This window comes from Stegastes partitus, unplaced genomic scaffold (assembly GCF_000690725.1).
Source record: "Stegastes partitus isolate 25-593 unplaced genomic scaffold, Stegastes_partitus-1.0.2 Scaffold287, whole genome shotgun sequence".
Taxonomy (NCBI): Eukaryota; Metazoa; Chordata; class Actinopteri; family Pomacentridae; genus Stegastes; species Stegastes partitus.
Window position 1 is genome coordinate 79,607 of NW_007578018.1, and position 13,257 is coordinate 92,863.

General features: G+C 39.8%; 1 protein-coding gene across 1 annotated transcript in view; it reads right to left on the bottom strand.

Annotated features, from left to right (window-relative positions):
* Positions 1–6,347: 6,347 nt before the first annotated feature.
* The window catches only part of trmt44 (tRNA methyltransferase 44 homolog), a 21,005-nt gene continuing 14,095 nt past the window's right edge, over positions 6,348–13,257 (bottom strand). The window contains exons 10-11 of the mRNA XM_008282800.1: positions 8,396–8,512; positions 6,348–7,005 (exon numbers count right to left, since the gene is read on the bottom strand). Coding sequence (XP_008281022.1) covers positions 6,770–7,005; positions 8,396–8,512 — 353 coding nt within the window. The 3' untranslated portion in view covers positions 6,348–6,769. The remainder of the gene's footprint in view (positions 7,006–8,395; positions 8,513–13,257) is intronic.

Below are 13,257 nucleotides of genomic sequence, written 5' to 3' on the forward strand. Positions count from 1 at the left end.
AAAAAAACAGCCCGAACACATCTATTGTGTTCACTCAGAAGAGCTGAAGTAGGAAGTTTAAAATATTCCCACAAATGGACAACAACGCCAATGTCGGTGCAAAAAATGTAAAAATAAAAAACATAAAGAACAACTTCTGCTGCTAAAGTCATGTTTACTGTCGACTCTAACATCCGCCATTTTGTCTGCACCCATTTCCGTCTCCTTTCAGCAGCAAACAACTGCAACCATTTGCTTTTAATAACTGGAGACCAGCGTCTGACATTGTTTTGGTGGAATTGTGGCCACTATTGTTCACTATTTCCACGTCCATGTTAATGAAGTTTAGTCCAGACTCTGACTTGGCTACTCCTAAACTTTAATTCTATTGTTGTTGAGCCATTCAGAAGTGGCCTTATTGTTACACTTGGGCTCATCGTTTCATGTTAGATTTAGTGGGAAGATCTGGTACACTTTAGTATGACCCACACAGAAGTAATGTATATGCTAACCTGGCCACTCCATAGATGTGTGCAGAAAAACATTCCCACGGATACTGATGCAAAACAATGCAGACAACCCCACTCTCCACCAAACAATATGAGATGATAACAAAAGATTGCAGTCAAACAAAATAATTCATCGCTGTGACAGCTGTCACAGAGTCCAACATGGTTGGCTTTGCTGGCGAAGACTTCTATTCATCCAAAATAATGTCTCGGAGACACTGCATTACATTGAGCCCCTCGGTACAATCATAAATAAAGCATGAGAGAAACACAAGGAAAGTTGTTGGCTTAGGCTAAAGAGATGCAGCCACTTCTCCCTGACCTAGATTTCAGGCATGGAGAGTAATTTTGTCTGCTTATGTGTTCCCCCTTTGTCCTTTTATTTGCTTTCACCAACTCCTAATTCATTCCTCAGAGCTGATGGACATTGTCCAAGCTGCACAGACAATTCATAGGTGTATTTTTTTTTCTTCTGTAGCTACTGGACAGAAATTAACTTGTAAAAAAGCAGATGGAGAAGAAATAAGTGTAGCAACTGTTCAGTATCAGGCACCGTGTAACACAGATCCACTTTTAAAGGAAACTGTTTACATGATTCACATAGTTTGACCCTGGAACACTGTCAATACTTTGCTCTTTAGAAATCATTAGAAGTGGACACATACACACACACACTCAGTCTGGAGTGTGACCCTAATATTGCAGCTTGCATATAAACAAAAAAAAGAGAGAGAAAACACCTGTTACTGAAGTGATGATACGCCTGAAATCTATGTAATAATCCAGAAATCGTATTGTAGGTTTGGTTTGTTTTGAAGAACCTATCCTGTCATTGTCTGTTGTGATTAAAACAACAACATTTATGACATGCAGTGAGACATTAAATCAATGATAAATAACTTAGTGCCCTATTATTAGAAGAAAATAAACACTAAATGGTCAAAATGCTGTCAGGTGGTGAAAGTGTTGGAGACGAATTTCCATTTTTTTCTGACTTTGTTTGCTTTTTCCCTTTTTGGAAGGACAGGATGATTCACATTTAGTGTCAGCTAAAGGCATGAAATAAGCAGTACATCTGTTAGATTCAGCTTCTCTCTCTCTATCTGCACGTTTATTTCATCTGTGTGTGTGTGATCAGTGTGTCCTCTACATCTTTATGACAGAAAAGAAGTTGTGAGGTCTTCCTGTCTATTTGGCAACACCTGGAAGATGCTGAACATTATTACCACAAGATCAAATATATGTTTACAATTTGTATATTTTTTAAATCTTATACATATCCATATCATAAATCTACTAAGTTCCTGTTTATTTTGTTTTCTCATTATATTAGCCATTAATGGGGTTTTTTGTTTGTGGCATTATGGCTGAGATTATAGAACGACTTGAAACTAATTTGTCATATTGGACTACATGAATAAAACTGAATCGACAGTTCTGGGGCTAGAATGAGTTGAATCAATTTTAAAGGTTTGCTGAGGACATTCTCTAAACTAATGTGGTGAATTGCTTCTCCAATAAATACAAGAGCATTGGAGGAACAAAGTTGGTTTGGCAAGTTGCATATATACTTTTCACATACTTCTAATGTTGATTTAAAAACCTCAATTGGGGGTTAAGGTACATTTTTGTCTACCCTCCTATTTTAATCGAGGTGTCACTTACTCTTAAAATATTTTTTTTTAATCTACAAATTTACTTTACAACGGGGGACTGTCAAAGTCAAAAGCATAGACTGTATAAAAGATGAATGTAGCAACCGGCCCTGAAAAATGAAGCCAACCTGGAAGTGTCAAAAACCTGCAATATCACTACGTCCACTAGTCGTAGCTCCAAAAAGCCCTGGCTCCCATAGAATGAATTGGAAAAGAAGTGATCACAGATCACGAAATACCGCATTCCTACAGCTCAGGATTTTTTTTTAAATTAGTTTTCAAGTCCAGAGATCAGGTGGCCAACCTGAAAATAAATCAATACTGAATTTTTAAAAAATCGTCAAAATTTTGTGGGGCAAGGGGCGTGGCTGGCTTGATTGACAGTCGGCAGCGACAATACAGACGAAGCGAGCAGAAGACGGTAAATGTGGGCAGGCAGAGGGCCCACCTCTCAATCCGTCTGACCAATCGCTGCTCCTATGGCTCCGCCCCCCTCCAACGATTTTTGCGTCACTGGCTCCAAAAATCCAACATGTCAACCAGGAAGTAGCAAAACCCTGGCTTCATTTTCTCAGTGCAGAAACCAACGGGTTTAAATATGTTTTACTTTTGTAATAAAGAAGACTATGTGGTCTAATTTGGGCTTCTTTTGAATAGTTTTCACATTCTCACAGTGCTTACTTCTACTCATTTTTGATGTGAACAAAAATTTAATATCGGTAATATCTGTTATCAGCGATATCCGAGATCTTAATATTGGTATTGGCCAGAAATTTCAATATCGAGCATCACTGGTTTCAGTATCATTGCCAGAATCATCTTCTATCTACTGACCGTGTTTACAGCCTCCTTTATTTAAACTAGCGTACACGTGCTCTGTGCTAAGATGCCTTTTGTTTACATCAGTTGGTGTTTTTGGCTCAATGATGCNAGTAGCAAAACCCTGGCTTCATTTTCTCAGTGCAGAAACCAACGGGTGACGTCACGGTAGCTACGTCCATCTTTTATACAGTCTATGGTCAAAAGAGGTCTATGTATTTTGCCAAAAAACAGCTTGCATTAAGTTGATATTCTTTAATGAAGGCTGGCTACTTAAAATAAATGTTTTCAATTAGGGATGCACGATATATCGGCAACCACATCGGTATCGGCTGATATTAGTGTTTTTTTTCCAATATATCGGTCCAATGAACAAATTTAGCCGATGTGAAAAACCGATGATTGTCTAACATCAGCGCCTTCGTCTCTACATTTGATATTGCTGCTATTTCACAGATGTTTTTACTTAAATGGTTCTGGACTTGAACGTTATGTTAAAATATGTTTAAATATGTTTTACTTTTGTAATAAAGAAGACTATGTGGTCTAATTTGGGCTTCTTTTGAATCGTTTTCATGTTCTCACAGTGCTTACTTCTACTCATTTTTGATGTGAACAAAAATTTAACATCGACAACGGTAATATCTGTTATCAGCGATATCAGAGATCCTAATATTGGTATACTGGTTTCAGTATCATTACCAGAATTATCTTCTGTCTACTGACCTTCACACTGCTAAATCTGTGTTTACAGCCTCCTTTATTTAAACTAGTGTACACGTGCTCTGTGCTAAGATGCCTTTTGTTTACATCAGTTGGTGTTTTAGGCTCAATGATGCGTCATTCAGATGAGTCAGCACTAGACCTCCTATGATGTGTTTATGTGACAGCCGGGATGGGGTTGTGGGTGCTCCGGGTCTCCTCCTCTGGTCTCCAGGGTAGCGGAGTGAGGCGAACGTACACAGAATCATTACGACGGCTTATTCGTCGTCGGTCGGAAAGGGGTCAAAAGGTCACAACAACTGCAAGTGTGTGTGTGTGGTTGCAGGTAATCACCTCCACTCCATGGCTGTGTCGCATTCCTCAGCGGTTAAATGTGGGGCAGCGGGTCGATTGCATCGGATGATCTTTGCAGACCCGGAGCAGCAGCAGTATTTTCATGAATTGATTTCTTTCAGGAGTCATAATGGCATCAGGGGAAGGGCAACAGAGGGAGAAATGATTTAAACAGGTCATTAAAACCCACACATAGCTCGTGTTTGTCCAAATGTGACCTCTCTTGTTTTGAGCTCTACTTTTTTTTTTTGCATTCATCACAGCCCAAATGTTCACTATTACTCCCACTATTATCCAGAAAACATTTTGTTGCCGCCTTTTTGTTCCAGTTGAACCTTCTGTCACACTGAGTCGATGCGTCTTCCTCGTCATCAGTATTCAATGATACAGCCCAGGACCTCCAGGGGATGTGTGAGCCTCAGTTCTGCTAATATGTAGCCAACCTTAGGATGTTCCTTTCAACCACGGTATGGATTTTTATCTTCTGAACAGTTCAAAAACAAGGCAAGAATGCAGCTGCAGCTACTGGAAGCAGAAGTCACTGATCTTGGTCTGCTTAATTGCCACATTCTCTTTAACGAATTTTGATTCTACTTTTCAGCCAAAAAGAAAACGAAAAAAAGAACTGATAAAACACTTATTGTGAGTCAACATCATGAGTTAAGACATAATGTTATGTCAGGAAATATATGAAACTTAAAATGACAATAAAGAAAATTATGAGGCAGTTGTTTTTCTTTTTGCATTATTAAAGTGTCTTTTACTATAGATTATACTTAGTTTTTGCCAAATAACAAAAATACAGCAACAATAAAATGCCCTTAACTTTCAAGGCCTCCATGGCACTGGTGACAAAAACAAATATGAGACAATAATTGTCATTTAATTGCACTACTTGGAAGAAATAAATATATATGTATCTTCAGGTGTGTCTTAAAACACATCCACAAATGTGCCTCCAATTAACTCAAATGTTGTCATTAACCTATCAAAAGCTTCCAAAGCTATGACATCATCATATGGGCTTTCCCAAATCGTTTAAAGGCACAGTAACCTTACTGCATGTAAACTTCTGACTTTGAAGAAAGTAAAAAATTTCTAAAAAATTCTCTCTCTCATTACTCTGGCTTTTAGCAAATATAAATAATTTTGGTAAACCTAACTGACCTAAAACAGGAAAGGCTTCGTCTGATTTCATGTCAAACAGTGAGAAAAAAAAACGTTACATGTCATTTTATACAGTGTGTGTGAACTTCTGGTTTTAACTGTATATATTTCAGATACAGGCAATTGCAATTAAATGTTATTTCCTTGAAACCCAAGAAGCTTTTTTTTCATAGAACCTAAAATACTTTGGGGTATATTGCACATTTACATTATAAATAGGAATTTCTATGCAGAAAGAATACCTGAAAACATACAAAAACATAATAATTGTGTGCCAACAATATAGTGAAGCGTGACAGCAACGTGACAAGAGAAGCCTGTAGGTGTAATTGCACCTCCTTAGGGGGATAAATTGTTAGTTTGTTCATGTATAAAAATTGAAAAAAAGGTATACAATTTAGGAAAACTCTATTTCATTTTTAGATTTCAGGATCCCCAGGTAAGTATCATGAAAATTCTAATTCAGCTGCTGGACATGTGTGTTCTCAAAATATTAAACTGTTTTTTTGTCCGACCTTTTGTGGGTTCATGGTGTGTGAATACAAATGTAATAGAGATTAAAGTTAAACTGTGTCGCATAAAAGTTGTAACAGTTTTCCTTTTTTTAAAAAAAATTTGTCCTGGTACAAATGGACATCCATATGACGCTGCTAGAGTTGGCAAAATGCTTTTGTATAACTTGGGTAAAACAAACTTTTAAGCTTCATAGTCACTTTGCAAATGAATGGCTTCCAATGGCAGAAATAGATCATCCAGATATCATTAAATGTTGAGACTTTGATAAAGTTCTGCCACAAAATTCGCCAAATGTTCTTTCTTTGTATGCATGCAAAGTTAAGCGGATATAAACTCTGTCTTTCTTGTAGCAATGGTCTGATTATTGTCTGTCACATAAACAAGCTCTTCTCGTTGCCCCTCTGCAGTCCCTGGGAGGGCCTTACTGTCTTTGACATTTGAGCCACGGGGTTAGAGAGACGCTGTAGTTTGCACGGCCCATCTAGAGAGGACGACATGCAGCTCACCTCTCCGCTCCTGCCAACAAATAATTCATACCGCTAACATTTACTTTGTTCAAACGCCTTTATCTGCCGCCCTGTCTGCGAACCTTAGAGTACATGTCTCAGGTGAATGAAATGTCTAAGTGAGACACGGAAGGAAATACTGCCTGTACACAGAAGCTTTTAAGGCATTTACGGAGGGAAGGGAAAAGTTGAGAAACACTTGAGTGCTGTACGGAAAGAAAAATCCAACACAGAGTTGATAATATATACAAAGACGGAGCTTGAAATCCACTTAACTCACTCTGGAACAATTTCTGAACTTTCTCAAAGCCAACTTTCTAAAGAAAAGGTGAAACCTTAAGCTGCACCAGAATCTTTATTCACACAGAAGAAAGAGGGCACTGTGAAACTGTGATGTAATGTTGCACCAATAAAACCCTACTTGGGCCTGAACTTCTTCCTCTGAGTCTGCAGGGCTGGAGGTGTTTCACAGCAGTTGGTGGACATTTACTTAATCCAAAAATAAAAATGAAAGAAAAAACCCAGGAAATGAAAAAGATAAAAATGAATTAGAATAAATGAATTAATAAAAGTCATTGTTTCTCATCTTCTTTGGAGGTCTGGTTGAAGGTCTAAGCTCATCTGGTCCATGAGCGAAGGCACAGTTTATGGTCTGCAGTGGGCAGCCCTGAGGATGGTGCGTGTGAAACCAGCAAAGACGAGTTTTTAGAGCGCCGGGAGCAACGGGTTTCCGTTTGGTGTCCACTCTGGCAGACTTCTCGTCCCGCCAGTCCCTTATGTAGACTCTCCCTCCCTCCACTGAAAAAGCAACGGGGAGATCTTTAAAAATAAAATACTCAAAATAAACCGCTCAAACTTCATCTTTTTTCTACAGAGCTGGTATTAAGGATGTGTAGGCTTCTAGAAGGTAGGAGTCCAGTCTGTTTTCTGCATACCAAAGAGAAGACAATAATAGCCAGGTGGCGGTTTGAGTATGCTGAGGCTCTCCTGGCTGAATCATCAGTGCAGAAGATGAGCAACAACATATCTTATTCTTTCTAAGTGGATGAGTGTGAAGAGAAACTACAGGAGCTGATGTGAGACTGGGGTCGCAACACATTGTAAGGATGCCTGGCTGGACTTGAGCAAAAGATGCCACTACCAACCCTCATTTAAAAAATAAAAAATAAAAAAAAAGTTCCGAGGTGTGAATCTATCCCAATAAAATTTCACCTCAACATTTAGAGAAAATCTTGTTTTCACTGACCTCAAGACGTTGCTGCTCTGATGACCATTACACCACTGCTGGGTGTGGTTGCAAAGCGGCACACTTCCAAGCCAGCTGTCTGGGATGAACCAGGCTTGAAACTTTCGACCAATAGGGCAGCAGAACTCAGCTTTGCATCATAGTTTGAAGTTACTCTTTAAGATAAAAAGTCAACTACAGTATGGCGCATTCTAGGAAACCACTTGTTCAGGTTGTTTTGGAAACTTTTCTCACCATTCTGTAGCTGATGAAGCATACAAGTGCTTTCCTGGGTTGATGTTGCTTTTGTCTTTAACTTCAGAAAAGAAGTATGAATATGCTGCCCATGTATGGTTTCTACTACTTTTTCTCCACTGCACTTGAGACTCATGACGAACCAAACTGATGAAAAATTGTGATTTCTCAAAGACCAAAGCTGTGTACTCTCACAATATAGCACCCTAGAAAGCTCACTGTTTGGTGAGGATAGACAGCTGTTGATACCCTACTTGGATGCAACACTGCCACATAGGGCGTCGAATATTCAGAATTCTCTCTGTTGCATAAAGAAACACCAGAACACGTGCATCACATTTGAGGCCATGGAAACTCTACCGTACCAATCTGTACATGTAAGTCTGTTTAGAACATACTTTGGCTGAACGGTATCCACCTACACAAGCATGATATGGACTGCAGCTTTAAATATGCCATTATAGACTAATCCTCATTATATTAACTGTGAAATAGGATTACTCATGCAAAGCAGAATACATTAACATTTAGTCTAGGTAAATTATACAAGAAACTTTTTGATAAAAAGTTTAGTATTTAACCATTTTTTTACCAAAAATGTTCTATTCTAGTTTATGGTCATAAGTGTAATAGTGAAAATAGACGTCAATGTATTGTATATGAGTGACAGCTATTTCATGTGATCTGCGTTTGACAAAATAAAAGTACCTCTAAAGACTTGGTGGTTGTTCTTCAGGAGGGTCTGAAGGCCTCCGCACTCTTTCTTCAGGAGCTGCAAAGTTTCCTGCTCCAAGAGCTCAGCGATCTCACTCACGGAAAGGCTGCCTGAAGACGAGGAAGGAGAGGATGAAATATAAGATCTATCAGTGCAACAGTCATCAATATATTAGTGCACTGTTTCAGGCATCCGCCATTTCAGACTAAAAAAAGAAAGCATCTAATACAGCCTACTGGCTTGAGTCAATGCTACCAGCTGTTTAGAGAGAAGCAGAGCAACAGCCTCTGTCTGAAAAGTGAAAATCTTCCAGGAGAGAAAAAGGTAATCGATGCAATATTACAGGCCGTGTAGGGAGAGAGAGGTGGAAAAACACCTCAGTTACTATCTTTCTGTCAGGGCTTTGAAGTGTACTCAATTTAAGCCGCTCCAGCAAGCTGTCAGAGCAACCAGCGTGCATTTCACCGCTGCTTCTCCCAGCGGCTATTCGAGAGCGTGAGTCATTGTTGTCACTCCCCCACTGGGAAAGAAAATTTAGATACCAAAGAGCAAAAAAAAAAAAAAAGAAAGAGGGCTATTGAAATACACAAATTCTATTTGAGTTTAGCAGATAGTGGTCAGAAAAAAAAAAAGCATGTATGCATTCATGTTCACGGTGCTCCAACGTTTCATGAGATTTGCTTTGCCCTCCCCCCCATCAGAAGATAATTTCATCAGGGCTGACCTTTGTTTTACACAAATGACAATCTTCCTCCTCATCTCGCTGACATATCGGTGACGTACGCACCACATAATCTCTAATGCTCTTTTGTGCTGCTTCAGAACAGCGTTTGACCCGAATCTACAGACGTCTTATGGCCTTCTTCATCATACGTCTGCACCCAATCTGTGTTGGCAATCCCCGTTGGCTTCGATTAATCATAAAAGAATTCCACAGTGAAGTCCCTGTCCGTGCCTCTGATCCAAAATCAGCTGGTCAAAGAAATAGTTTCGGTTTTGCAGCTGATTTTCAAACTACGGTGGCTTTTAAAAACTTGTTTTTCTGACACTGAAAGAAACATATTGTCCATCCAAGTGGATCCTAATTTTAGTTGGTCAAGTCGCTGAGTTAATCCTCGAAATATGCAACACACTCCCACATTCACAGACACTAGCAGAGCCAAACGCAGCCCTGTGCTTGGAGAGTGTGAAACTGGGCAGACTTGTCGTTCTGCAGCTCAGACGCCAGGGAGCTCAGTGGCCTTAATATAATATCAATACAGCATTTAGAGCTGCCCTTTACTGCCTGCGATGTTAATGGGGATTAATGGAGGAAAGACGGTATTGACGGAGCAGATTTTGATTGGGCCAGGTGCAGATGGTTATTAATGGCCATGCTTGATGTACAGTCGGACTTGTTTAAGGTTTAATGTCCCCTGTGAAAAAAAAAAGACGGCCAGCGATCGATCGCTTGTTGTGGGGGAACTGTTTTTGCTGCTTAAGCCAAATCAGGATCAGGCTAAGTGCAGGAAAATTAGCTCTGAAACTGGTGAGCGGTAGATGGAAGAACTTTCCACCTTACCAAGAGCTCAGCTGTAATACATGATGGTGTTATTTATAGTCTATGAAAACATGAAAACATGACAGGGCGAGTTTTGTTTTATTATATAAACCCTTAACCCGGCAAGGGACAAGAGACCACAACTGCCAACGACCTTCAATGTGCAAAAGGTCAACACGGTGAAGAACCATGAGCACAAGGAACCAGGTGCAATATGAGTGACGATATAAATACCTGAAGAAAAAACTAACTAAACAAAAATGCAACGAAACAAATGAACCAGGCACTAGAGGAACAAACTGAACTCAACTCCAATTAAAAAAAAAAATTACAGTAAAGTAAAGACCAGACAACACACCCCAACAGAAGATAAACCCAACAAACTAAAAAAAAAAACAAAACAAATCCAGACAAAAGATACACGGCACCACGCCACAACATAACATAAGAAAAAAAAAAAAAAAGATTAAACTAAAAATTAAATAAAAAACGAAAACATAAAAAAAACAAAAACGTAAAGGAAATGCTTCCCTCAACAAACACTGCAACTAACCCGGCTAAGAAAAAAAAGAAAAAAGAAACCAACCAACAAAAAAAAGTCATGCAAGCTACATCCACCTCCCGCACACAAAAAAAACAAAAAAGCCGCAGTCTCAAAAGTCAAAAGCCAAAAAACTAAGAAGTAACACACCACACAAGTCCCCAGTCCATCGTCCGGCGCAACGCCAAATGCCACTCGAGGAAAACGCAAAAAACTCGTAGAAATCCATAAATTAGCCACATCATTGTTTAAGCCACAGTGTTCAAAGCGTGTGACAAAAGTATCTGCCTGCAGTCCGGAATTTCCCGTAATAACTTTGATTAATCTTGTCACAAAAGTAAAAACATCTCGAGATGTCCTTCATTAACACCCTGGGGCTGAAATGTTCATTTTCCAAGTACTTCAAGGAGTGCCCTGAAAAGGGTTAAGGGGTTGTTTTTTTTGTTTTGTTTTAGTGTGCATTATGATACTTACGCAACTAAGTGTAAATGAAACTAATTTAATTGCACATGAATAAAAAGTTGACCACAAAAAAAAAATGTGAAAATATTCTACTAATTTCTACGTACCTGCAAGCTCTCATGAGACGTCACAAGATAAGAGATAAAAGTTTTACGAAACACAAAATTTGTTTCCTTTTTCTGGTGAAATAGTGGATTTTTGTCTTTTCGGGTCATATGTGATGGACAGGACCACTAAATGTAAACTAAAAAATCTGCATCTTAGACCAAAACAAACCAGCCAGATGCCCCACCCCCCCTTTACGTTTCACCTATGATCAGAAAGACTGCGTACACAAGAGCCAACAAAAAATATTACAGCCACAAGCATTTGCCCACACTAGCATTATAAAGTACACTGAATGGCCAGAATAAGTCAACTTGTGTAACATTGTCGTCACACGTGCCTGTTTCCCTCTTCAGCCGACCGATATGTAGAAGCAGACACACACAGAGCAGAGCATGACAAGAAAAGCAGAGGAGAGCAAAACAGCGCTCTCACAGAGACTCTCAGCTAACTTGTCTTGAACAGCCAGACCATTTTGCAGCACAGAATGGTCATTCTGCAAACATGGACAGTGTAGTTCTTCTAAGCAAATGCAAAATCATACTTGACAGAGCTAAGCCAAGGATTCAGCGACAGTATTACATCAAAACAGGGATGGGAGGAACTGTTTTGCTTTAACATTTGCATGCAGGGAGGTAACGCTGGCATTAGGAGGGATGCTGTCATTAAAATGACTAATTCACGGAAAAAAAAAACAAGCACAGCTGCCTTCCTGCATGATCCAAAACCTTTGGAAAAACTTGAGCATTAGGTTTCAAGATCTCATTGTCGTAGAAAATGAGATCTTGAAGACGCACGAACACAGACAGCAGAGCAGGAGGAGACAGATGCGTGTAATGTGCAGCCAATGGAAGGCTTACACCCGCAATCTGCACACTGTCACACTGCTCTCGATCTGTTCAGGGAGTGCAACGGGGGCCAGCATTTTCAAAGGAAGGGACTTGCAGATACTAACATGCACACATGGCCAAACAATACACATAGAGTAAGGAGGATTCAATTTGCTGCTCTGCCATTACGCCACCATACTTTATCTTTTAGAACATTTTGCACTTTTATAAACTATTAAAGCAAAACACGTCTTCTGCTCACTGCTCAAAAATGCACGCTTGGCAATACAGAATCGAGTTAAAAAGTTGCCAACAGCACGCACTCCCACTCATAATAATAACAATCACAGACAGTTGAACCGCAACCCTACAACGCTTTATCTTCTGTAGCGCCATGAGGGGGCCAACTCAGGGTGAAGGCAGGGGACACCCTGGACAGGTCGCCAGTCCATCACAGGGCAACACAGAGACAGACAGTCAAGAATTCACACCTACAACCAGTTTAGAATCAGCAATTAACCTCAGTATGTCTTTGGATTGTGGGAGGAAGCCGGAGCACCCAGTGAAAACCCATGCAGGCACAGGGAGAACATGAAACCACATCAAAAGAGACCCCAGGGCAAGATCGGAAGCAAGGACCTTTGAGCTGTGTGATGACCACACTAGCCACTGTACCACCCAATCACAGTAATGATTACACTCATACCTGTTCCTATGCAGGGCTGCCACTTTTTATTATCACCAAATTTTTAATCTTTATAAAAATGGGATTGGACCATAAAATGTGATAAAATTCTGAAAAATTTCAGCTTGGCTTCTTCAAACTAACAATCTGAAACCTTAACTATTAATATCAAAGAACACTCATGAGGCAGCTAATATTCAAGTTTAAAGCACAACTCACTGCTGCATTTTCTGGAGGATTGTGGGCGAAAACAACCAAAAAGCGTGATGATAACGATGGGAAACGTTGACTTACTAATGACATGCTGTACCTGCTTTCACCCACTACCTCCTTTATGCAAGCTGTTGAGTACAACAGTGAATCTTGGTGTATTTCCCTGTACCTCTGAGATCTGACTGAGTTGACGTTTAACACTGCAGAATGAAACGCATGTTCCATGTACAGCTGCACACATATCTCCTTTGCCAGCATGATTACTAAACTGCGTGAGCTCAGTCAGCGGTACAGCATGCATGAATTAGCGACTTGCCTTAAAGTTGCAGTAGCCAACTCAACACGTCAGCTGACTGAAACACGAGTGAGAGTAATTTTTACTTTTATGCAACCTTAAATGCTGTGTGGTACGGAATAGGTATCACGCAACAGGGCTGGGTGTCAGATTAAGAATGTTTGATATTGTTTCCAATACTTAA